A 23,020-nucleotide genomic window follows, 5' to 3' on the forward strand; every position below is an offset into this window, starting at 1 on the left:
TACACAGGATGTCCAACCTGCCCCTTTTGCAGGAATGACACAAGTCAAACAATAGACCAAAAAAATCCGATTTTGTCATGATACTCCAAACACCACCCAAAAAAAGAGAAACGGTCTGCTACCAAATCCTGGATTTCTTTTTCCCAAAAGACATGCAACGACTTTGGTTTATGCCTAGACAAAGTGACTGTTTTTCAACTCTTGAACTCTTTAGGAAGTGTGAGGCCAACATGTCTGTTTCCATGAAAACACTGCTACAAATGTAGGACTGTTTTATTCTGTGAGAAATGTAACCTATACAGGTAGAAGCACTGTATGGTCTTTCTACCATTCTCATGTGTGCAGTATTTTACCATTATTCTATCACTGAAAAAAAGAACATAACAGTGTAATACTGCAGGAATAATACTAGCTTATATAATACTGCCTAATCATGTATACTATCAATCTTACTACAGAAATCTAGCCTTTAATACAATTACAAGTTCAAAACCTCAAAACCTGACTCACTGTGTGAACTAAATTGTTTAATTGTTCTATTGACTGCTCCTATAGTATAATGTGGAATACTGGCACACTATAATATAGGAGCATGGGACCATGTGCTGAAAATGTGTTTGTCAATCTCCTGTTTTCTGTTACCTAAATTGCATTTCAGGTAGAGAAAGTTCCACCACTGGGGCCAGGAATGTACACCTGTTTTACTGTAGGCCCTTGTTCACAGTTTCAGGTTAGGTTTTGCTTTCTTTTGAGTTTGTGCAACGCAAACTAATAATTCAATGCCAAACAGACGATGCACAAGATGTCAAACAGATATCAAGCAGCACTAGACGCACCTTCTGGTCCATGCCACTGTAGTTGGGTTTAAAGACGTAGAAGGCTGCGCTGATGACGAGCACAGAGCCATTACACTGTGGGAAGGAAGGCTGTGACTCACAGGCAGGGGCCAGGGAGAGGGCCTGTTAGCTGGGCTCATCAGGTGGAGAAGCCATGAGGCCAGACATGACGTGAGACCGCGCATCAATGAGATATTCCCACAAAACTGCAACAACAATTATCACTATAGTTGGCTAGTCCATCAGTTTAGGAACCACAACGAGGTCTGTTGGCTACCAACCGGCTAAAACACTTGAAAAGTGCAAGCGTAATGTATGATGACTAAGTTTCCAAAGAGAATCAGGAAGTGCAGGAGATGCTGAGGTGTTGCAGTGTACTAGCTAGGTCATAAGATCATAGGACAGTGTGTGGAGCCTTTATCTCAACCAAGTAAGAGGCTCATAAGCTTAATGTCGCTCTCCATACACAACACATTCTCAGCCATTTGCTAGTCAGCAAAGAATACAGATTCAATGTACCTTCCTCAGTAACATCCCCTGAAAGTATGACAATTGTACTATATATATATATAAGTACAATTGTCATACTTTCAGGGGATATATTATATATATATATATATAAGGGAGGGTACTATTACAAGATAATGAGCTACATCGTCTGTCCGAAATACAATGCAAGCAAAGATGCCCAAAGTTACTTTTTAAATAGTTTGGAATAGGCCTACTGCTGATGGCAATGTCGTGTGCAAAGCACTTTTACACTGTTCACCTGAACTCTTCATAAATTATCACTACCTTCCCACAGACATTGTAAAAAGAAGGCTACTGCGTGTATTATGGTCTAGGCCTATTTGCGCTCTGCGAGGATTGTTTTGCGGTCAGATGATGTCACCCTTAAAGTGAAACTGCAATAAATTTCAAAGATTACTTGACAATCTTGAAAACAACACAATAAATAAGATAACACACTGATGATTATGTAATGATTTGATCTGATTTGAAAACGCAAGACGTTTGTCCAACTGTGTGTCCAACACTTAAGAGCCAAACTAGCCTACATCTGGACTTCTTTTGCCTGACTGTTTTGGCTGTACAATTCATTGCTTTTTAGCATGAACAATCAAGCTTAAAATCCAAACTTCAATATCTTTAAGAAAAACATGACTGATGTGCCAATGTAAACCAAACTTTAAAAATGTAAGGTATCAGAGTCCAAAATAAGAAATAGTGTATCAGTGCTTATGGCCCATCACTGATCATTCATCACTGGGACACTAAGTCTTATGCTCAGAACGTCTAACCTAATACCAGAGGTTTCAGAACGTCTAACCTAATACCAGAGGTTTCAGAACGTCTAACCTAATACCAGAGGTTTCAGAACGTCTAACCTAATACCAGAGGTTTCAGAACGTCTAACCTAATACCAGAGGTTTCAGAATACATGACACAAAGTGAGGTGATAGACATGCAAATGAGATGTAAAACTTTCTCTTCTCTGCATTATGGTCTTAGTCATGCCTTTGTTGACCTATACAATTCATAATGAAGCAGACCTACATCAGAGGTATTTGAACTGTATTAGTAGGTGTACAAAAGAGTGTCAAGCACAGTATGTAGGCTTACATACAAAAATAGCTTTGTAACTTTGTGTTCCACATTTTAAAAAACAGCATAGCGAAATGTAGCAGCAGGGCTCTACAGTGCGACCATTTTACTTGCATATTCGCCTAAATATTTTTTTTTATAAAAAATGATAATCACCCAGATGATAATTGTTGCAATGATTACTTCACTGTACCGCGGAGAATACACTGAGCTCAGATTCATGACCGTCATGCTTGCACCATTACTACAAAGAATCTGGCTTGTTACCTCAAATATTTGTCATTGTGCTCCTAAATATCTTTGTCTGCTCCTACATTTTTCAACTTAGGCGCACACATGCTCCTTGTAAAAAAAAAGTCCGCGTAGAGCCCTGAGCAGAATGTGATAGTGTTCCATAACAAGGCCTACATACAGTTGAAGTCAGATGTTTACATACACTTAGGTTGGAGTCATTAAAACTCGTTTTTCAACCACTCCACACATTTCTTGTTAACAAACTATAGTTTTGGCAAGTTGGTTAGGACATCTACTTTGTGCATGACACAAGTAATTTTTCCAACAATTGTTTACAGACAGATTATTTCACTTATAATTCACTGTACTACAATTCCAGTGGGTCAGAAGTTTACATACACTAAGTTGACTGTGCTTTTAAACAGCTTGGAAAATTCCAGAAAATGATGTCATGGCTTTAGAAGCTTCTGAGTCAATTGGAGGTGTACCTGTAGCTGTATTTCAAGGCCTACCTTCAAACTCAGGGCCTCTTTGCTTGATATCATGGGAAAATCAAAAGAAATCAGCCAAGACCTCAGGAAAATAAATTGGAGACCTCCACAAGTCTGGTTCATCCTTGGGAGCAATTTACAAACGCCTGAAGGTACCACGTTCATCTGTACAAACAATAGTACGCAAGTATAAACACCATGGGACCACGCAGCCGTCATACCGCTCAGGAAGGAGACGCGTTCGGTCTCCTAGAGATGAACGTTCTTTGGTGCAAAAAGTGCAAATCAATCCCAGAACAACAGCAAAGGACCTTGTGGAAACAGGTACAAAAGTATCTATATCCAAAGTAAAACGAGTCCTATATCGACATAACCTGAAAGGCAGCTCAGCAAGGAAGAAGCCACTGCTCCAAACCCGCCATAAAAAAGCCAGACTACGGTTTGCAACTGCACATGGGGACAAAGATCATACTTTTTGGAGAAATGTCCTCTGGTCTGATGAAACAAAAATAGAACTGTTTGGCCATAATGACCATTGTTATGTTTGGATTAAAAAGGGGGAGGCTTGCAAGTCAAAGAACACCATCCCAACCGTGAAGCACAGGGGTGGCAGCATCATGTTGTGGGGGTGCTTTGCTGCAGGAGGGACTGGTGCACTTCACAAAATATATGGCATCATGAGAAAGGAAAATGATGTGGATATATTGAAGCAACATCTCAAGACATCAGTCAGGAAGTTAAAGCTTGGTCGCAAATGGGTCTTCCAAATGGACAATGACCCCAAGCATACTTCCAAAGTTGTGGCAAAATGACTTAAGGTCAACAAAGTCAAGGTAATGGAGTGGCCATCACAAAGCCCTGACCTCAATCCCATAAAAAAAATTGTGGGCAGAACTGAAAAAGCGTGTGCGAGCAAGGAGGCCTACAAACCTGACTCAGTTACACCAGCTCAGTCAGGAGGAATGGGCCAAAATTTACCCAACGTTTTGTGGGAAGCTTGTGGAAGGCTACCTGAAACGTTTGACCCAAGTTAACTAATTTAAAGGCAATGCTACCAAATACTAATTGAGTGTATGTAAACTTCTGACCCACTGGGAATGTGATGAAAGAAATAAAAGCTGAACTAAATCATTCTCTCTACTATTATACTGACATTTCACATTCTTAAAATAAAGTGGTGATCCTAACTGACCTAAGACAGGGAATTTTTACTAGGATTAAATGTCAAGAATTGTGAAAAACTGAGTTTAAATGCATTTGGCTAAGGTGTATGTAAACTTCTGACTTCAACTGTAGTTATCATGTGAGAGTTCCAGCAAGAGACAGGCCTATTAAAACGTAGTTGTCTTTCAAAGAGTAAATTATTTTAATTTCAGCTGCACATTGTCTCATATCAAAAGGTGTTGGTGTTGCTACGTGTCTGGCAGCTAACACTGAACTTTTGTTGTGTGGAAACTAGAAACAATTAACAAACAACGCCTAAATGCATCACTGTCTGGCAACAAATGGATCTAATGCAGAACAGGACACACAGCATACCGTCATGTCAATATCAACAGAGCTTCAGGACAAAAGCAAGGATCGTGTCTAAACTTTGCATGCAAACCCAAATATGGTTGACACTGATCGTATATGGTAGTGTTGTTCATTTGTAAATATTAATTTGTGGAAAATGTTATTATATAAATTGTGTATTTTTCCACATTGCCAATGTTGCAAGACACAATCTCCTTTAAGGTCAAAATCATTTTTTTTTTTTTGAAGTGACACGAGTTGGTCTTTACCACATTCCACACAGCATTTATCATAAGCATCATGTGCTGACCCCAAAAAAATATAAATTATTTTACTATATATTTTCTAATGAATCAATTACCAACAAATCATGTAATGTCATGATATATGAGGCGCCATTTAATGTGTGACCAAACAAGTCCAGTAATCTATGCATGTGTGGATGACAAGTATGATCTATGGTTAGTATTACGTTTGAGTTCGTCCTTTCAGTTCCCAACTAAATATGTCCGCTAAGACCACATTTGAGCTAGGCTTAATTACTATTAGTCTACACTACATCATGACAAAGTGTCACATACAGGACTTGACTGTGGACACTGAACCTGACGTGCACATCATCACACTCTTAACATCCTTGCCTGCGATACTAAAACATGGTCCTTCAGCTAGGACAGTAGCATGTTTTGGGTGATGCTGGCACTCTTGTCCTCTCTTGTTAAGTCAATACAGTTGGACAACAGGCAGTGACATCTTTATTTCACTGATCAATACTGGTTTACACCAATGCCCCTCATTGCCTGAAAACATTAACGCTAGACCAGACCTGTATGGTAGTATCCAGACTTGAGCCTGCAATCTATTCCTGACACAACATCCACTGCAGGACAATGAGTTAAATGAACAAACAACACATTGAATGTTGTGTTGTATGAGTGAAGTGTGCCATTACAACACCGTAATAAAACATCCTTTATGCAGCTTCTGCGTCTTATCTTTTCATTATAATCTTCATCTTTAAGGTAGTCCAGTTTACAACAAAGGCTATTGCTGAAACAATATTTGGCAGGTCAGTTTTATAAAACGTCACAGGTTCATAGACAGAATCAGAGAGGCAAAACTAAATACGGATAAATCTAACTGATAATGAACAATATGATAGGCTAATCTAATATGGTCAGAGAGGGCAGGGCACATACTAAAATGTCAGCTGAACATATTGCCATCATTGAATTTGAAAACTTATTATTAATGTGTGACTTTACGCCTAAATATTTCACAAATAAACTAGAATCAGCTACCATTACTGATAATAAAATAAAGGCAGACTGCAATCCATACATTTTCTACACACAAATAGCCTGTTATTATAAATCTTTCAAGGAATTACATTCCTTTGGAGTTTTAAAATATGGAACATCATTTGATGTTAAAGTCTGATGTCTATTTACTGTCAGAGTGGACGGCCCGGTCCTTCCAAAAACAGCTTCTTTCTGAGCTCAGATATTGAAAATGTAAGCAAGCTAGCAATATTTCACATCCCTGCAAAGAATGTTATGATTGGGCCTGCGTAAGAAAGTAATAAGCTATTTCATCAAGTTGTCTTCTCCATAAAATCAAGAGGCATCTTTTTTTAAATAAATTGTAGCCTATAATTGTTTGTGATATTGTTTGTTTACAATCAACTGTAAGTGTGAACAGGAAGTTTGACTATTGGGGGGGTCTTGGATGAATATCTTCCATCTTGAACTACTGGGGAATGAATATCCTCCATGGTCACAATACATTGCCTGGAATACAGTGAGTGTTGAAGCCAAATAAATACACTTGATGCTACTCACACTTTCCATTGCAGTGGCCTCACAGCAGGGTATCCTAACTACAGTGAAATAATAACCTTATAAAGCACTTCAGATATTAGTGAATATGTAGTACTACCCGCTTATTTTCTAAGCCTATATGAAAATTATGCCTGTGAGTGAATTAATAAATAAATAAAAATGATTATTGCATTGATTACTCTACCATAAGTGATCACGCTTAAACTTGGACTGAACTTGTTTGACAGGTTTTCCTGTCATCAACACAACACTCTCAACAAATAAGAATAGAATAGGATGTCTGAATAAAAGTCACTTATAGTCATATGGGTTAAATTATTGCAGGACAATGAGACTAGTTTATTTCAAAAGACGATTATTTGGTGTGAGTAGAGGTTAATGACCTGGATGGTGAATAGCTCAGCAGTGTAGGGGTGATTGTCCGTCTGGACTACTGGCCTATGCATTATGGATATGGAGTTGAATTGCCTCCTTGCTGGAGACCACAGGTTCAAGGTTGTATACTCTTGCGCACGTGTGCTCAACTCTGAGCAGTCAGTGATACTTTTTGCACAAATGAATGAAGGCAATGATGAACATTACGCCAGCCCATGACCTACCTGTTCTCTGGATATGCACGGTAAGGAAGGTCTGCGAGGCATTTTACAGCTGCCATAATAGCTGGTCGACGTTTCCCCCAAAGAAACACAACTGGACCTTCTCCTGGGTCTGATCACAGGGACTTTCTCCTCGGTGCTGGAGATCCTATTCGGCGTTTCCCTTGACGGGTAATAATGGTCAAAACAGAGGGACAAGAGAGAGCCTGAGACACCCGCAAAACACGCAAACACGGGTCTCAGGAGTGCAGGCAGACAGCTCAGACTGGTGAAAGACACCAACCACACAACACTGGCAAACACCAGGATCAGAACACTGTGTTTGAGTTTCAAAGTGGGGATCAGTGTTAGGAGACCCACACACCCCAACACGAATAACAACCTGCCAATCATTTGCATTTGGTGTTGGTCCTCTCCCCACTGCAAAAACCGCAAAACTAAAAAATCCCCTAAGTAACATGATGCTGGCAGTGACACAAGCCAACATCTATTACTTTCCCTCTTTTTCCTCCTTAAATAAAAGGTCAAAAAGAAGAATGCACAGCCTATGCTAAAGAGAGGGCTGACGGACTGAGAGAATCCCGATAGAAAAGTCCGCAAATCCCAAAAGCTGAAGTCACTTTGCAAGCTCCTGGAAATAAGCAACGAAACTGCAAAAATTGCGAATGCACCCAGGTATAAGCCAGAAATTCGAAATATTTTTGAATTCAGAATGTCCTCATTGCAAAACCTACAGACGTTAAACAAAAATCCCCTTTGATGGTCTTGTTTTAAAGGGGTGACGCAGCTCTTCACATAGCCGTTCCTGAAGCTCTCTGTGCTGTTTGCATTGGCAACCCCATCGTGGTGCCTGATTTTACTGTGCAAAACCTCTCCTTCTTCGCGAACAGCCATGTTTTCAACTGTAGCTCCTTGGATTCCTTCAAAAGTTTCCTTCTCCCAATATTCTCGACGTATTAACGCTCAACTACATGACGGCAAACGCACTCCATGGTCACTCAAACGTGCTCAAGCATTTTGACTAAAAGAAAGAAAGGTGAAATGTTGTTGTTTTTAGAGAAAAGGGACTCCGTGTCGCCGCCTAGATGTGACAATCCGCTACGAAAACTACAGAGCTACACAGGCACGCGCTCTGCAGCACTGGAAACAAACCGTGCACTCTCATGGTCGGTCAGAAGACGGAAGAAGAGTGCTGCTATATAAAATCTAAGACTGTCGGAGTTAATCAGTTCGAGTAAACTTTTTGTAATTTTAGTGCACGCATTTTTGAAATCACAATTAATTGCATTGTCTGAACGCGTTCAAAATACACTGAAAACCTCAAAAATAGCTAATATGTACAGCTAAAAACAACCACACAACGTCAACATGTTGACAGTGTTATTAAAGAAAGTGTGCTTTTATCAATTTACCTGAGTTTGCTTACCGTTACTTTGGTCAAAATCCAAACGTCAAATGATCTTGCCTTCAAACAGATATGCAACTTGATCTGTTTCTTTAGGATTTTAGGATTGATAAAGTACATTTTGGCCAAAAATAAGGCCCATTATTTGAAGGTGTAGCCATTATTATTAGTGGTAGTAGAAGTAGTAGTAATAATAGTAGTAGTTATTTTCTAGTGTAATTACATAGCCATGCTATTGTACCCCTATATAGGCCTAGTTACTCTGGCAGGCCTGTGATATTGAAAGATTTCCAAATATGTTCAACTAACGAAATCTACCACTTCATTTTTGAAAACATGATTCATCTTAGAAGACCTATTTTATGTGTTCTAATGATACTTTGTAAATGAAAGCAATGTTCCTCCAAGGAATCGCATATTTTGAGCACTACATATATCAGAGAAGATGGAACTCTATTTGGATATATCATAGAAAGCAAGTGATATTTATGTAAGAATAAGGAACGCACCTTCAAAGTCTAAATTTTCAGGGGGAAATAGTTGATTTCGACGAGATCGTAGATTATGTTTAACATTAGGTGTACTGAGTAATTGCACACTTTTACTTTGTGTATTGTGGGGGGTTCTGATTTCTTCAGCAGTGTCTGGTGAATAATTTCACATCACATCAGGCAGAGAGAAAAATACAGAACGCGGATCCCCCTCTCTGGGATCTACTTGTTTCCCTTTGCGCAGACATCAATAGGAAAAGTAATCAAGCACTCATCGGTTATCGGAGGCTCTTGTTGGTGGAAAGCTCTATCATCATGGTAAACTTGGAAGAAATAATATAATATGTACGATATATCAAAAGTGAATGCAAACGTAATAAGTAAATGCACCAGAAATCTCTGTTATCTGTAGTTGGATGGAAAGGCTACCTAGCTAGCTATCCAGCAATGAGTAAGCGTTTAGTTATTAAGCTTACTAGCCACGCTTCTGTACCGGTAAAAAAAAATGTAATTAAATAGAATAGCTAGTTAGGACAACAACAAATGCTATGGCTGCATCACTAACCTGTGACTAACCCATATTTTGGGTAGAATATGATAGTAGTAGCTAACTTCTTGCTTAATGTTATTGGACATAGCTCACATTTTAATCAATGGTTATCTATTCAACTAACGTTAGCTAGCTAGCTACCTAGATTACTTGTTCACAATTTGAAGTCAAACTTCACTGTGTGAAGACCAAGCTGTGTTGCTAGCTAGTTAAATCAACGCTGTTTTAGCTGAGTCATTGCCTTGTTAAAGACACTTAAGAAGTAACTGTTACCATTAAAAAGAGTGGGCTTTGGGTAGCCAATATAAACAATGGAGCAATAATGCATTCCATGATAACATTTTCACATGCAAATGGAACTTGATTTCTATTATGGAATCAATGATGACAGCAACATGTAGGTTTCTAGATTGTGGACTAAATTTTGTATTTTTCTTAGTTCCGCAACCAGTATGACAATGATGTCACAGTTTGGAGTCCACAGGTAAGAGTCTGCAAATACAGGTAACATAACAGTTAGCAATTTTAGCTGCAATATTTGTGACTCATAACAGGTCACTGTTTTGTGTTTCAGGGGCGTATTCATCAGATTGAATATGCTATGGAAGCAGTGAAACAAGGATCTGCCACAGTGGGTCTGAAATCTCGCGGTCATGCTGTACTTGTGGCTCTGAAGGTACAATTTACATTGATTTTACATTTGCATTCAAGGACATGATTATATGAAAAGTAGTGTAAATGTTGTCTATTTATAATCCTAATTTTGTGTTCTTGTCCAGAGAGCTCAGTCCGAGTTGGCTGCCCATCAGAAGAAAATTCTACACGTCGACAGCCATATTGGCATCTCCATTGCTGGCCTCACTGCTGATGCAAGGCTACTCTGGTAAGAGAGGATCTGTTGTGCATGGTTTTTCATATTCTTGAAGAGAATTAGACAGTGTTCTTCTGACTGAGGTTAACACTTCTCTCTTCCATCATACACCTTCAGCAACTTTATGCGTCAGGAGTGCCTGGACTCCAGGTTCGTGTTTGATCGGCCTCTCCCTGTGTCCCGCTTGGTCACACTAATTGGAAGCAGTATCCTTTTACCACAAATGTAGTTTTTATGATGCTTAACATGAATTGTCTGTATTGGTCATTTTAAAAGGTTTTACACTGTTGCAACTAAGACAATCCACCTTGACCTAGCACTCAGAAACCCAGATCCCTACACAGAGATATGGAAGAAGGCCTTATGGTGTGGGATTACTCATCGCAGGATATGATGTAAGATATGTTTTGGTTGGTTTGTCCCTCTATAAATATTAGTGGAATAGTATGTCATATCTAATATTGTCTGTCTCTTCTAGGATATGGGGCCACACATTTTCCAGACCTGCCCCTCTGCCAACTACTTTGATTGCAAGGCCATGTCCATAGGGGCCCGCTCCCAGTCTGCACGTACCTACCTGGAAAGACATATGGACACTTTTTTTGACTGTGAGTATTTTTTTGCCTTTTCTTCTCTGCTTCTGATGTAAGCACATTGTAAAGCTTTCATTCTGTCTTGTAGGTGAACTGAATGACCTAGTTCAACATGGCCTCCGGGGACTGAGAGAAACTCTACCTGCAGAACAAGATCTTACCACAAAGGTAAACCTTAAGCTTACTGCAAGCTCTATGGAGACGTAAGATTCGGAGCTTAGCGCAATGTTGGAATGTCGTTTTTTTGTCACAAAAGGGGCGGCTTCTTGTAATACCATCCGGCATTCAACATACTTTTCTACTACCTGAAAATTTTATGCGCCGTATCATTCTTTCCACAGCCGTGGTGGGCAGGGTTGTCGCTTGGTTCGTCGATCCGATCTATAGGTTATTAATCAAGTAGCCTATTTTGCATTGATAACCAAACAACAAGAATCCACCCCAAAATGTATTTTGTTTAGAAGTTATAACTATCAGGCAAGTGTGAAATGGTAGAACCTGCTATAGCCAACTAGCTAGCCATGTTCTTTTTTCTCTGTGAGCAAAACTTTATGATGTTCTGTTTTTAGCTGATATGGGAATTAATACATAAGCAGCATATCAAACTGGGATAATGTTTTGGGTTACACTTAGTGATGTTATGTTTGATGCCTGAGCTCTGAGGCATGCGTCAAAATCGCTAAGAAGTGTACTTTGAAGCAGTGTGCCAATGCCTGTATCACTTTATCAGAAGAGCGTTATTAACGACGTCTGAAGCTTCATTTCGTCGAACAACCACCTGGTGGTTTGGTAGAAGACAAAAAGGCTATGCTGAGCACACGCTAATTTGGCTGCTCTAAATGATTTTGAACAGCAGGCGTACACTGTGTTAATTAAAACCTTGAGTAATGAACCTATTTGACACAATTGTCTTGAACCTCAGCTTCAGGAAGCTTTGTTTCCCCATCAGTAGTTAAACCTGCAAGTATACAAATATTTGCCAGGGCATATGTTTAAATTATACATCTGATTATTTCACATGGAGATAGATGTGGGAAGTTAAAAAGGCTAGCTAGCTTCCTATGTTTAAAGCCAGCTAGCCAGGCTGCCAGCTAGCTACTAATAAAAATAAAAAACATTACAAAACCTTGCTATCGCCCCCTTGTGAGTCACTTTACCTCTACCTACATGTAAATGTTTCCTCAATTACCTCAACTAACTTGTGCCCCCGCATATTGACTCTGTACCGGTACACCCTGCATATCAAATCAAAGTTTATTTGTCATGTGCGCCGAGTACAACAGGTGTAGACCTTACAGTGAAATGCTTACTTACAGGCTCTAACCAATAGTGCAAAAAAGGCTTTAGGTAAACAATAGGTAAGTAAAGAAATAAAACAACAGTAAAAAGACAGGCTGTATACAGTAGCGAGGCTATAAAAGTAGCGAGGCTACATACAGACACTGGTTAGTCAGGCTGATTTGAGGTCGTATGTACGTGTAGATATGGTTAAAGTGACTATGCATATATGATGAAAAGAGATTAGCAGTAGTGTAAAAGAGGTGGTGGCGGTACACAATGCAGATAGCCCGGTTAGCCAATGTGCGGGAACACTGGTCGGCCCAATTGAGGTACTATGTACGTGAATGTATAGTTAAAGTGATTATGCATATATGCCTTGCTATATAGCCTCGCTACTGTTATTTTATTGTTGCTCTTAAATTGTTTTCTATTCTTATTTTTTTATTTACTTCAGTTTATTTTTGTAAATACTTTCTTTTCACCTATTTTTCTTAACTGCATTGTTGGTTAAGGGCTTGTAAGTAAGCATTTCACTAAGGTCTAAACCTGTTCTATTTGGTGCATGTGACAAATACATTTTGATTTGAATGGGAGTGGGACCAGCAAGGATATCATGTTTCCAAAATGTATCCCCTCCTCCAAAAATCCCACTCCACCCACGTGCACGTAGATCAACGGAGTAAAGCTTGTAGTAACCTTAAGACTTTTCCATCAGGCTACTGTCCAATTATCTACTCCTCACCCTGAAGTGGGCTCTCATTCGCTCCCCATGAGGGGATGGACTGGTATAACTACTATGTGAAAACACCTAGCCATTCTTACACTAATCCAATGTTTTTAAATTCATGAGGGGTTCAGAGAGAAGGGTAGGGGATCAGAACACAACTTAAATCACAGATTGACAACTTACTGTCTGCCCTTTTAGAATGTGTCCATCGGGATTGTTGGCAAGGACATGGAGTTCACCATCTACGATGATGGCGATGTGGCATCATTCCTTGAAGGCCTTGAGGAGAGGCCACAGAGAAGGGTAAAAAACAACTTGGCAAATTTTGAATACAAATATTTTCTCTGAGGAAACTTGTCAAGAGGAACGGTTATTGCCTTAATAAGATTATTGACGGTACATTATTCAGTTATTTCCATACCTGACAATGCACATGCTTTGTCCTCTTGTTGTGCTGCAGGTTACCCAGCCAGATGACGAGGCGGCAGCAGAGAAGCCAGAAGAGCCCATGGAGCTCTAAGATTGAACTGTGTCCCAGACAGTGTGAAGATGACAAAGCTCTTATCCCTGATTCTTTCAGTCAATGGATGGCATCCTGTCCACAACCAATATTCCACCCACACTCACTTGTAACTGTATCAACATGGAGAACAATTACCATTATACTTGTGTATGTTCAAATCGACTATCTATGATTTTTGTTAGCCATTCAATGTTTGCATTCATTTTTTGTCATTAAAGACAACTTTTTCTGAACTTGTCTGGTTTGTTAAAATAAATGTAAATGTGATGTTATCTTTTCTCATTACTGCATTGTCATTCTACGTTCTTATGTGGCCACTCGGTGGTGGATGTTTTCAAAGAGAAGGTAGGAACCGAAGTGGGTTTATTTATACCTAAGCACCAACTGAACTTTGAACAAGAAAAACATAGATGTTCAAACATCATGACTAACCCAGGATTACTATGGACTTTATTGAATCATAATCACTGGTAACACAACCTACTTCCAAACCCAACTGAAATGGTAGCCTTATATAATGTGGCTTGGTCAACCCTCTGAATTGGGCCTTACTAAGTGATGAGATACAAACAAAATCTACAATTCAATATTTCATAAATAGCATATGTATAAGTTACTTGTAGCAAAAACATGTAAAGCATCAGTTGAGTACATACATGGAGGCAATATAGAAGATTGTTACATTTGGTAACGCTTATAATTATAATTTCGTCTTCGCATCTAGACATCCGGGTTATTTGTCCCTTTTCACTTGCTGTATCAGTGATGTGGCTCAGAAAGTAGCTAATCTTCCACGTCACAGGGAAGTTGGGAACGGACAGCTCGAGAAGATCTCTGAGCAATTTTACAGATGCCCAAGTAAATAACAGACGCGAGAAATGAGGATATTTTGAAATATAGTAAACGTGCAGTAAAAGGCAGCTACGTACTTATTTTTCTATCGTGACCAAGAGCGGAAAGATTGGTTTCGGTAATTATTCCAAATATGTTTTGGTATCCATCCACCATTTGCAAGCTAACACTAGCTGTCATGGACGACAAGCGTTTGAGCGTGCTCAATTTGCAAAATCAAAACGTCTTACTTGGCTCTGTGAAGTGTTACGGTCATATTGCATTTCTGTTTTTTTTGTGAATGTCACTGATTGAGCTGCATAATTCGTTAGGCCATTGACTTGTCAATAACTAGCATACTAGCTAACTAACAGCCGAGGCGGCTTGTGTGAATGAAGAACATTACCTAGCTACTATAGTAACGCTACTATAGCTAACTGACTTGTCTACGTGGATGTGTCGACTAGCTACCACATATTTCTTAGCTACAGCTGTGCAGTATTAGAAAGCACGAATCGTGTTAAGTAACTTGTGTAATAGCAGCTATGTTTACATTTGTCGGATTATGCATTAACATTACTTGATGGGTACTTCATAGGAATCATCTTAACAGTTCTGTTGATTGGGGTGTTGCAAGAGGAAAGACGATCCATCCGGCAAAATGACAGCCGCAGAGAATGTTTGTTACACTTTGATCAATGTTCCAAATGACTCCGAACCACCATCGGAAGTCAGTCTCAAAGCAGACTTAGGTAAGTGTCATTTGCTGACTCTATCTGCATTGTCAATAGGCACCTAACCGCCCCTAAACATTCAGTGTGAATGATCTGTGATTAGTGTGACTTTAAGAGTAATACAACGTTATTTTTTCCTGATATCAGAAAAAGGAGAGATCAAGGCAAAGACAGAGGCCCTGAAGAAGGTAATCATCATGATACTGAATGGAGAGAAGCTGCCAGGCCTACTGATGACCATCATCCGATTTGTCCTCCCACTTCAAGACCACACCATTAAAAAGCTTCTGCTAGTCTTCTGGGAGATTGTCCCCAAGACGACTCCAGATGGCAAGCTGCTTCAGGAGATGATCCTGGTCTGTGACGCCTACAGAAAGGTATGGTAGCATACTACACAAGTGTACTGTCTGAATGTTAGATAAATTATATAATTAGCATAAGAAAGTATGATGTGTGACTATTATCCTTGAATAAGAGGCATTAAATGTATGTTTGGCTGTTTCAGGACTTGCAGCACCCCAACGAGTTCATCCGTGGATCCACCCTGCGCTTCCTGTGCAAGTTGAAGGAGTCTGAGCTGCTGGAGCCCCTCATGCCCGCCATACGCGCCTGCCTGGAGCACCGCCACAGCTACGTTCGCCGCAATGCTGTACTGGCCATCTACACCATCTACAGGTAAACTTACTGTAGTGATACAATACGGAAGTTCCATATGACTGTTTATGACCCTTAATGGAGAACATGGCATTTACTTGAGAAATTTTATTTCCATCTCAGGAACTTTGAAAATCTCATCCCAGATGCCCCTGAGTTGATCCATGATTTCCTTGTGAATGAAAAAGATGCCAGCTGCAAGAGAAATGCTTTCATGATGCTCATTCACGCAGACCAGGTCAATTGCATCTTCACTTTTTTTATTAGAGACCGCTCACCAACATTTTTCTGTGCCTCAGACTAACACTGGTCATTTCCACTGTGCAGGACAGAGCTCTGGATTACCTCAGCACCTGCATTGATCAAGTGCATACATTTGGAGATATTCTCCAGTTGGTCATTGTGGAGCTGATTTACAAGGTGAATCCTTCAGACATTTTCCCACTAGAAACCTCCAGATATCTCTTTTGAGAAATATGTAAAGAAAAACACAGGATGTCACTTGATGTCTGTTTCTCTGTCTCACATGCACTAAGGAAGGAGCAAGCCGAAACATATGCCAATGTGTGTGGTCTATTAAGACATTATGCTATGAGTTAAAGAAAATTTAAAACAAAGCTTGAAGGGCCTCCCGAGTGGCGCAGTGGTCTAAGGCACTGCATCGCGCTAGAGATTCTGGGTTCGAGTCCAGGCTCTGTCGCAGCCGGCCACGACTGGGAGACCCATGTGGCGGCGCACAATTGGCCCAGCGTTGTCCGGGTTAGGGGAGGGTTTGTCCGGCAGGGATGTTCTTGTCCCATCGCGCACTAGCGACTGCTGTGGCGGGCCGGGCTCAGTGCAGGCTGACACGGTCCCTATGTGTACGGTGTTTCCTCCGACACATTGGTGCGGCTGGCTTCCAGCTTAAGTGGGCATTATGTCAAGAAGCAGTTGGGTTGTGTTTTGGAGGACGTACGGCTCTCGACCTTCGCCTCTCCCGAGTCCGTACGGGAGTTGAAGCGATGAGACAAGACTGTAACTACCAATTGGATACCACGAAATTGGGGAGAAAAAGGGGTAAAGAAAACAACAAAGCTTCAATTGAAGATTATATCCACGTAAGTACTGGCATTTTTTATTTGTCATGTCTCTTGTTTCCTCAATGTTTAGGTGTGCCACGCTAACCCGTCTGAGCGTGCCCGCTTCATCCGCTGCATCTACAACCTGTTGCAGTCCTCCAGCCCAGCCGTCAAGTACGAGGCAGCTGGCACTCTTGTCACGCTGTCCAGCGCACCCACTGCCATTAAGGTACCCCCTCTCACTTATCTACAACACAACACGGCACTGCTGTGGATTTTGGTCTGGTATTGTCTTTCAATGGCATTTGTGTGTTTGTTCTAGGCTGCTGCCCAGTGTTACATTGACCTGATTATCAAGGAGAGTGACAACAACGTGAAGCTGATCGTCCTGGATCGTCTGATAGAGCTGAAGGAGCATCCCACTCATGAACGTGTTCTCCAGGTACTCCGACTTCACTTTCATTAATGTTGCTCCTGGTGAACAGGCTCCATGTTAGGTACCAGTAAGTCTTTGAAGTGTAATAATAACCTGGTTAACATGTCTGTTCTCTGTCCACCCAGGACCTGGTGATGGACATTCTGCGTGTTTTGAGCACGCCTGACCTCGAGGTCCGGAAGAAGACCCTGCAGCTGGCCTTGGACCTAGTCTCATCCCGGAACGTAGAGGAGGTGGGGGTGTCATCCTCAGGACTCTCCTCTCCTGTGTCTGTGGACTCTCCTCTCCTGTGTCTGTGGACTCTCCTCTCCTGTGTCTGTGGACTCTCCTCTCCTGTGTCTGTGGACTCTCCTCTCCTGTGTCTGTGGACTCTCCTCTCCTGTGTCTGTGGACTCTCCTCTCCTGTGTCTGTGGACTCTCCTCACTAAGGTGTTCATGTGTTTGTGTTCCAGTTGGTGATAGTTCTGAAGAAGGAGGTGATTAAGACCAACAACGTGACGGAGCATGAGGACACTGATAAATTCAGGCAGCTGCTGGTGCGCACCCTCCACTCATGCAGTGTACGCTTCCCTGACATGGCGGCCAATGTCATTCCTGTGGTGAGTCTACCCTGTTCACACATACAAACCTTGAAATCAAACACAGCTAGGGTCATTCTGTCCTCTGTGATGTAATCTAAATGACATACGTGTGTCACTCAGCTGATGGAGTTCCTGAGTGACACTAACGAGGCAGCGGCGGCTGATGTGCTGGAGTTTGTGAGGGAGGCCATTCAGAGGTTCGACAGCCTGAGGCCCCTCATCATCGAGAAGATGCTGGAAGTCTTCCACGCCATCAGGACTGTCAAGTAAGACCAAGACCGACAAGCTTGCATATAAATAGAGACTTACAGGATACTTTTGGAGAATTACAGATTTTTTTTTTTTATGCTGACATCCAATCTTTTAAACTGTGTTAGGATCTACAGAGGAGCGCTTTGGATCCTGGGAGAGTACTGCAGCACTAAAGAGGACATTCAGAGTGTGATGACAGAAGTGCGCAGGTCGCTTGGAGAGGTATGTATGTGTGCTTATGGATTATTCATTCACTTTCAGCATTCAATACCAGAGTGATACTTGATGCCAGTGGCTCATTGTCTGTCCCCTTTTCAGATCCCCATAGTAGAGAACGAGATCAAGAAAGAGGCTGGGGAGGGGAAGCCAGAAGAAGAGGTGAGCGCAGCGCCAGCAGCCAAACTGGTGACAGAGATGGGCACCTACGTCACACAGAGCGCCCTCAGCTCCTCCCGACCCTCAAAGAAGGAAGAGGACAGGTAAAAGAAATGACCTTTTGTGTCTAAAATACATAGTTTCTTAGCTTGCAGTGGTTGTCTTTCAGAAGTGGATGAAATGGCACTGAATGAAACTGTCGTCCCTTTCCCTGTAGGCCTCCTCTCAGGGGCTTCTTGATGGACGGAGACTTCTATGTGGCAGCCTCGCTGGCCACAACCCTGACCAAAGTGGCCCTGCGATATGTCACCATAGTTCAAGATAAAAAGAGACAGAATGTAAGTATAGAACCTCTTATCTTCTGAAACGGTTGGGAAACAGTTGTGATTTAGGTGTTCCATGTTCACTGGCCATTGAAAGTCATGAAGTGAATCTAATGCTCTATTATTGTCTCCCCATCAGTCCTTTGTGGCTGAGTCTATGCTGATCATGGCCACCATCCTCCACTTGGGCAAGTCCTCTCTGCCCAAGAAGCCCATCACAGACGACGATGTGGACCGCATCTCTCTGTGCCTCAAAGTGCTGTCCGAGTGCTCGCCCCTCATGAACGACATCTTTAATAAGGAGTGCCGCAAGTCCCTGTCTCACATGCTCACTGTTAGGCTGGAGGAGGAGAAGCTATCTCAGAAGGTAAGGAGATTACTAGGCCATAGCTGCTAGATTACTAGGCCATAGCTTCCAGTCCACTCTTCTCACTAAACCAGTGCCTTCTCCCAGTTCAGTCAGCTATACTCTAGTTCTCCCTTCACCTGGCTGCCTATCCATTTGGACACTGCTGGATTGTATTGCTATGTGCTGATGGTGTTCTGTGCTCTTATCCACAGAAAGAGTCAGAGAAGCGGAACGTGCTGGTGCAGGCAGACGACCCCATTTCCTTTATGCAACTGACGGCCAAGAACGAGACGTCCTCCAAGGAGGACCAGTTCCAGCTCAGTTTACTGGCTGCCATGGGAACCACTCTTAAAAAAGAGGCTAACGACCCCATGGCCTCCAAACTCAACAAGGTACGCCTACAAGGACCCTGTAGACACACACCGTTCTGTTACAGAATTACAAAATTGTGTGCTTGCGAATCACATGGTCATGTGCCTTTTTGGATAGTAGATGTATGTGATCTACCTCAAGTTGCCAGCAGGTGGCATTGTTTCCAACGTGACAGTGAGCCATAGCAACAGAGAAATCAGTGTTTTCCAGGTCTGTTCCATAGGAACGACTATGAAAGAGGGAATGAATATAACAAGTTCAGGCTATGGCATGGATTGTATCAGGATCCTATTCAGAAATGTACGTTTTCATCTTAGCTATTAGTGCTGTTGAGGTAGTTATTGACAGGTGCACCGTTGTATGACAACAGGTTGGTGAGGACCATGTCATTCTGAGTGTATGATGTATTGCAGGTTACCCAGCTGACTGGTTTCTCAGACCCAGTCTATGCTGAGGCCTATGTCCATGTCAACCAGTATGACATTGTGCTGGACGTGCTGGTCGTCAACCAAACCAACGACACCCTTCAGAATTGCACCCTGGAGCTGGCGACATTGGGTGAGGTTCTAGTCTAGTCTATAGTTCATATGACTATATGGAGAGTCATACATCCTTACTAAGGGTTGTTTCAGGGCAATCTCTGTTGTTTACCATAGGTGATGTATGTCTAATGCTGATAACAACCTTTCAATCCAACAGGTGACCTCAAGCTGGTTGAGAAGCCTTCTCCTCTCACTCTGGCACCCCATGACTTTGCCAACATCAAGGCTAACGTCAAAGTGGCGTCCACAGAGAATGGCATCATATTTGGCAACATAGGTAAGAGGATCACTTCTAACTTCTGTCAGAGTACTTGTCATGAATAATCTGATGCCAGCCTCCACTCCATGTGTACGACATCAGTTCTAATGTCTCTCTGTCTCAGTGTATGACGTATCAGGAGCTGCCAGCGACAGGAACTGCGTGGTCCTCAGTGACATCCACATTGACATCATGGACTACATCCAGCCAGCCTCGTGCACAGACGCAGAGTTCAGACAGATGTGGGCTGAGTTTGAGTGGGAGAATAAGGTACTACCGCTAGATAAGAGAACTGTCCATATTTGGTTTTGTTTTGTTAGTGTGTTCAGTGGATGATCGTAATAACACTGTTTATTCTAGGTGACAGTGAACACCAACATTGCAGACCTGAACGAGTACCTCCACCACATCCTCAGCTCCACCAACATGAAGTGCCTGACCCCAGAGAAGGTACAGTAGTCGTGGAATATTTCAGTTTGAACTACATCAATAGGACGATGATGATGATGTGTAGAACAGAAGGGAGGTTTTAAACCTGGCAGATAGGAAGGCTGAGTGGAAGTTGTCAGAGCGTCTAACATTGCTGCTGCTACCTTTTTTACAGTGTTAGGATTTGATTTCTAAATGTCTTTTAATAATTATCTGATTGAATCAATCCGTTTGAAAAGAAAAGGACACCCTGCGAGATACAGGCAATATGTATTTTGTATCATGTATTATTTTTCTAATTCTTCATCAATCCACCATGGATTTGTGGATCTGTCTTCAGCAAACTGAGCACGTTTCTACAGGACCAATCGGACTACTGGATCAAATGGGTAGTAATGCATGTGATGCTCACTCACTCACTCCACCTCGTCTGTCCTTACAACCAGGCACTTTCTGGCTTCTGTGGCTTCATGGCTGCCAACCTGTATGCCCGCTCCATCTTCGGTGAAGACGCCCTGGCCAACGTCAGCATTGAGAAGCCCATCCACCTGGGTCCTGATGCCCCTGTCAACGGACACATCCGCATCCGGGCCAAGAGCCAAGTGAGAAACTCACTCCCCACTCAGAATACATCCCAAAATGCACCCTATTCCCTATATAGTGCACTACTTTTGTAAATAGGTTGCCATTTGGGATGCCGACGTAGTAATGATAGAATAATGCAAACATCGGGGTGGAATTGTTTATTGAAGTTTATACATTGCAAGTAACACTTCCCCTCTCTCTACAGGGTATGGCGTTGAGTCTGGGTGACAAGATCAACCTTTCCCAGAAAAAAACATCTGCATAAAGTCAACTGAAAACCAGTAGTCCAACTGAGAACTCCACATCACTGGACAAGATTCATCTGCAAAGAAATGTGCTTTCTGCTAGTCCTTTGTAGTCTCTTCTATCTGTCTCTGGCCATAAAAGGAATAGCGTTTTTTTATGGCCATTTGATTAAGTACTGTTCTATATGTGGGTATGAGAGATGGTTTTACACCTCCTGTGTCAGGAAGAAACTCCCTCTCACTGTCCTCCAAGTGATAGGCCAGGGATATCTTTCATTTTCAATAAACATGTCATATATAACAAAACATACTCCCAACATTTGTCAGACGATGGGGTGTTTGTGTGTTCAGTCTTTCTTTACTTACGCTAAGGGAACGCGAGGTTGGAAAAACTTCTGATCCACCACCCCTTAACTATGCTGTTTTCAAATGTTATGACAGTAAAGTTAAATGCAATGTCATAGACTAAATCATGAAATATGGATTCAGTTTGAATGCACATCCCATCCAACCCGGCTGTGTTTACACAGGCAGCACATTTCTGATGTTTTTGCAACTAATTGGTCTTTTGACCAAACAAATGATCTGAATTGGGCTGCCTGTGAATAAGCAGCTTAGCTGATCTCATGTCCCATTATTGTCTTTACACTAATAATGACTCATCAAAGTGGTTATTGTATCAGATGCATGCAAATTCCTTGAAAGTAAAACTTTAAGATTTGTGGAAAAAGGTTATTGCTTCTGTAAATTGCAAGTAATTGCATCAACGAAGTGAAAATGTATGTTTGTGCCAGGTCCCAAATTTCAAGTCATACAAATGTAGCGTGAATACAATCAACGTGCTATATGAGATCAGTCTTTGCCATGTATTGAAATGGTGTAATGATGAAAGATCAGCATCAAATCAAAATCCCTTGTCAATTTCTAATCACAGTCACACACATTTACATTGCTTTGACTGCCTTTTCCACCTCACCATTATATAAAAATTACCTAGTTGAATAGACAGTCAAAAGTTCCCTTGTTTCTTGGAAAGGAAATTACATCACGTTTTGACTTGTATGGAAGATTTAGAATGTGAGCACTTCACACACGTCTACTGACTTTGATGCCCACGTATCCTTTTGATTCTCATATTGAGAGACAGGCTTGTTTAAAGGCAACATTACTGTGAAATTATGGTTGATTGTAAGAAAAGAGTTTGAAAAACACGGTTTTAGGCCAATAGTGAAGAGTTCAGACTAACAAACAAAACCCATGATGAATCATTAGGTCCTTTTCCTCTCAAGTCCTCATCTCACTCTAAAATCTGAAGACATAAAATACTACACAGAATAGAAGTTATGAATTTTCAGTGACTCACATTTTTCAGTGATTCACATATTTTTCTTAAACTTCCTGTTCTTGTGTGGTATCACAATGACTGACTGGAAAGA

General features: G+C 41.4%; 3 protein-coding genes across 4 annotated transcripts in view; 2 read left to right on the forward strand and 1 right to left on the reverse strand.

Annotated features, from left to right (window-relative positions):
- Nucleotides 1–8,220, reverse strand: part of LOC106562335 (cGMP-inhibited 3',5'-cyclic phosphodiesterase 3B) — an 88,364-nt gene extending 80,144 nt beyond the window's left edge. For both annotated transcript variants that reach the window (XM_045689273.2, XM_045689272.2), the window contains exon 1: nucleotides 7,122–8,220. In XM_045689273.2, coding sequence (XP_045545229.1) covers nucleotides 7,122–8,012 — 891 coding nt within the window. In that variant the 5' untranslated portion in view covers nucleotides 8,013–8,220. The remainder of the gene's footprint in view (nucleotides 1–7,121) is intronic.
- Nucleotides 8,221–9,201: 981 nt separating this feature from the next.
- On the forward strand, nucleotides 9,202–13,792 carry LOC106587532 (proteasome subunit alpha type-1). Its single transcript, XM_014175998.1, has 10 exons — nucleotides 9,202–9,332; nucleotides 10,004–10,048; nucleotides 10,139–10,240; nucleotides 10,344–10,447; nucleotides 10,553–10,641; nucleotides 10,760–10,830; nucleotides 10,914–11,043; nucleotides 11,117–11,196; nucleotides 13,235–13,339; nucleotides 13,497–13,792. Exons 1-10 carry the CDS (start codon nucleotides 9,330–9,332, stop codon nucleotides 13,554–13,556), a joined length of 789 nt encoding a protein of 262 aa, XP_014031473.1. The 5' UTR covers nucleotides 9,202–9,329; the 3' UTR covers nucleotides 13,557–13,792.
- A 615-nt stretch (nucleotides 13,793–14,407) lies between these two features.
- copb (Coatomer subunit beta) lies at nucleotides 14,408–22,314 on the forward strand. The gene is given in 22 exon segments (NM_001140349.1): nucleotides 14,408–14,529; nucleotides 14,989–15,142; nucleotides 15,272–15,501; nucleotides 15,630–15,799; nucleotides 15,902–16,016; nucleotides 16,106–16,198; nucleotides 16,928–17,065; nucleotides 17,159–17,278; nucleotides 17,398–17,505; nucleotides 17,725–17,871; nucleotides 17,974–18,119; nucleotides 18,231–18,327; nucleotides 18,424–18,584; nucleotides 18,698–18,818; nucleotides 18,943–19,170; nucleotides 19,365–19,544; nucleotides 19,938–20,082; nucleotides 20,224–20,343; nucleotides 20,450–20,595; nucleotides 20,686–20,775; nucleotides 21,201–21,356; nucleotides 21,545–22,314. Coding segments are annotated over 21 exon segments (2,862 nt in total). The 5' UTR covers nucleotides 14,408–14,529; nucleotides 14,989–15,051; the 3' UTR covers nucleotides 21,605–22,314.
- Nucleotides 22,315–23,020: the final 706 nt, after the last annotated feature.

The sequence above is a fragment of the Salmo salar genome, chromosome 11 (genome assembly GCF_965601325.2).
Source record: "Salmo salar chromosome 11, fSalSal1, whole genome shotgun sequence".
In the NCBI taxonomy this organism is placed as follows: domain Eukaryota; kingdom Metazoa; phylum Chordata; class Actinopteri; order Salmoniformes; family Salmonidae; genus Salmo; species Salmo salar.

Coding starts and splice junctions, on each gene's coding strand:
- LOC106587532 (XM_014175998.1), top strand. Junction 10,241..10,343: donor CTGTACTTGTGGCTCTGAAG/GTACAATTTACA, acceptor GTTCTTGTCCAG/AGAGCTCAGTCCGAGTTGGC. Junction 11,197..13,234: donor AACAAGATCTTACCACAAAG/GTAAACCTTAAG, acceptor CTGCCCTTTTAG/AATGTGTCCATCGGGATTGT.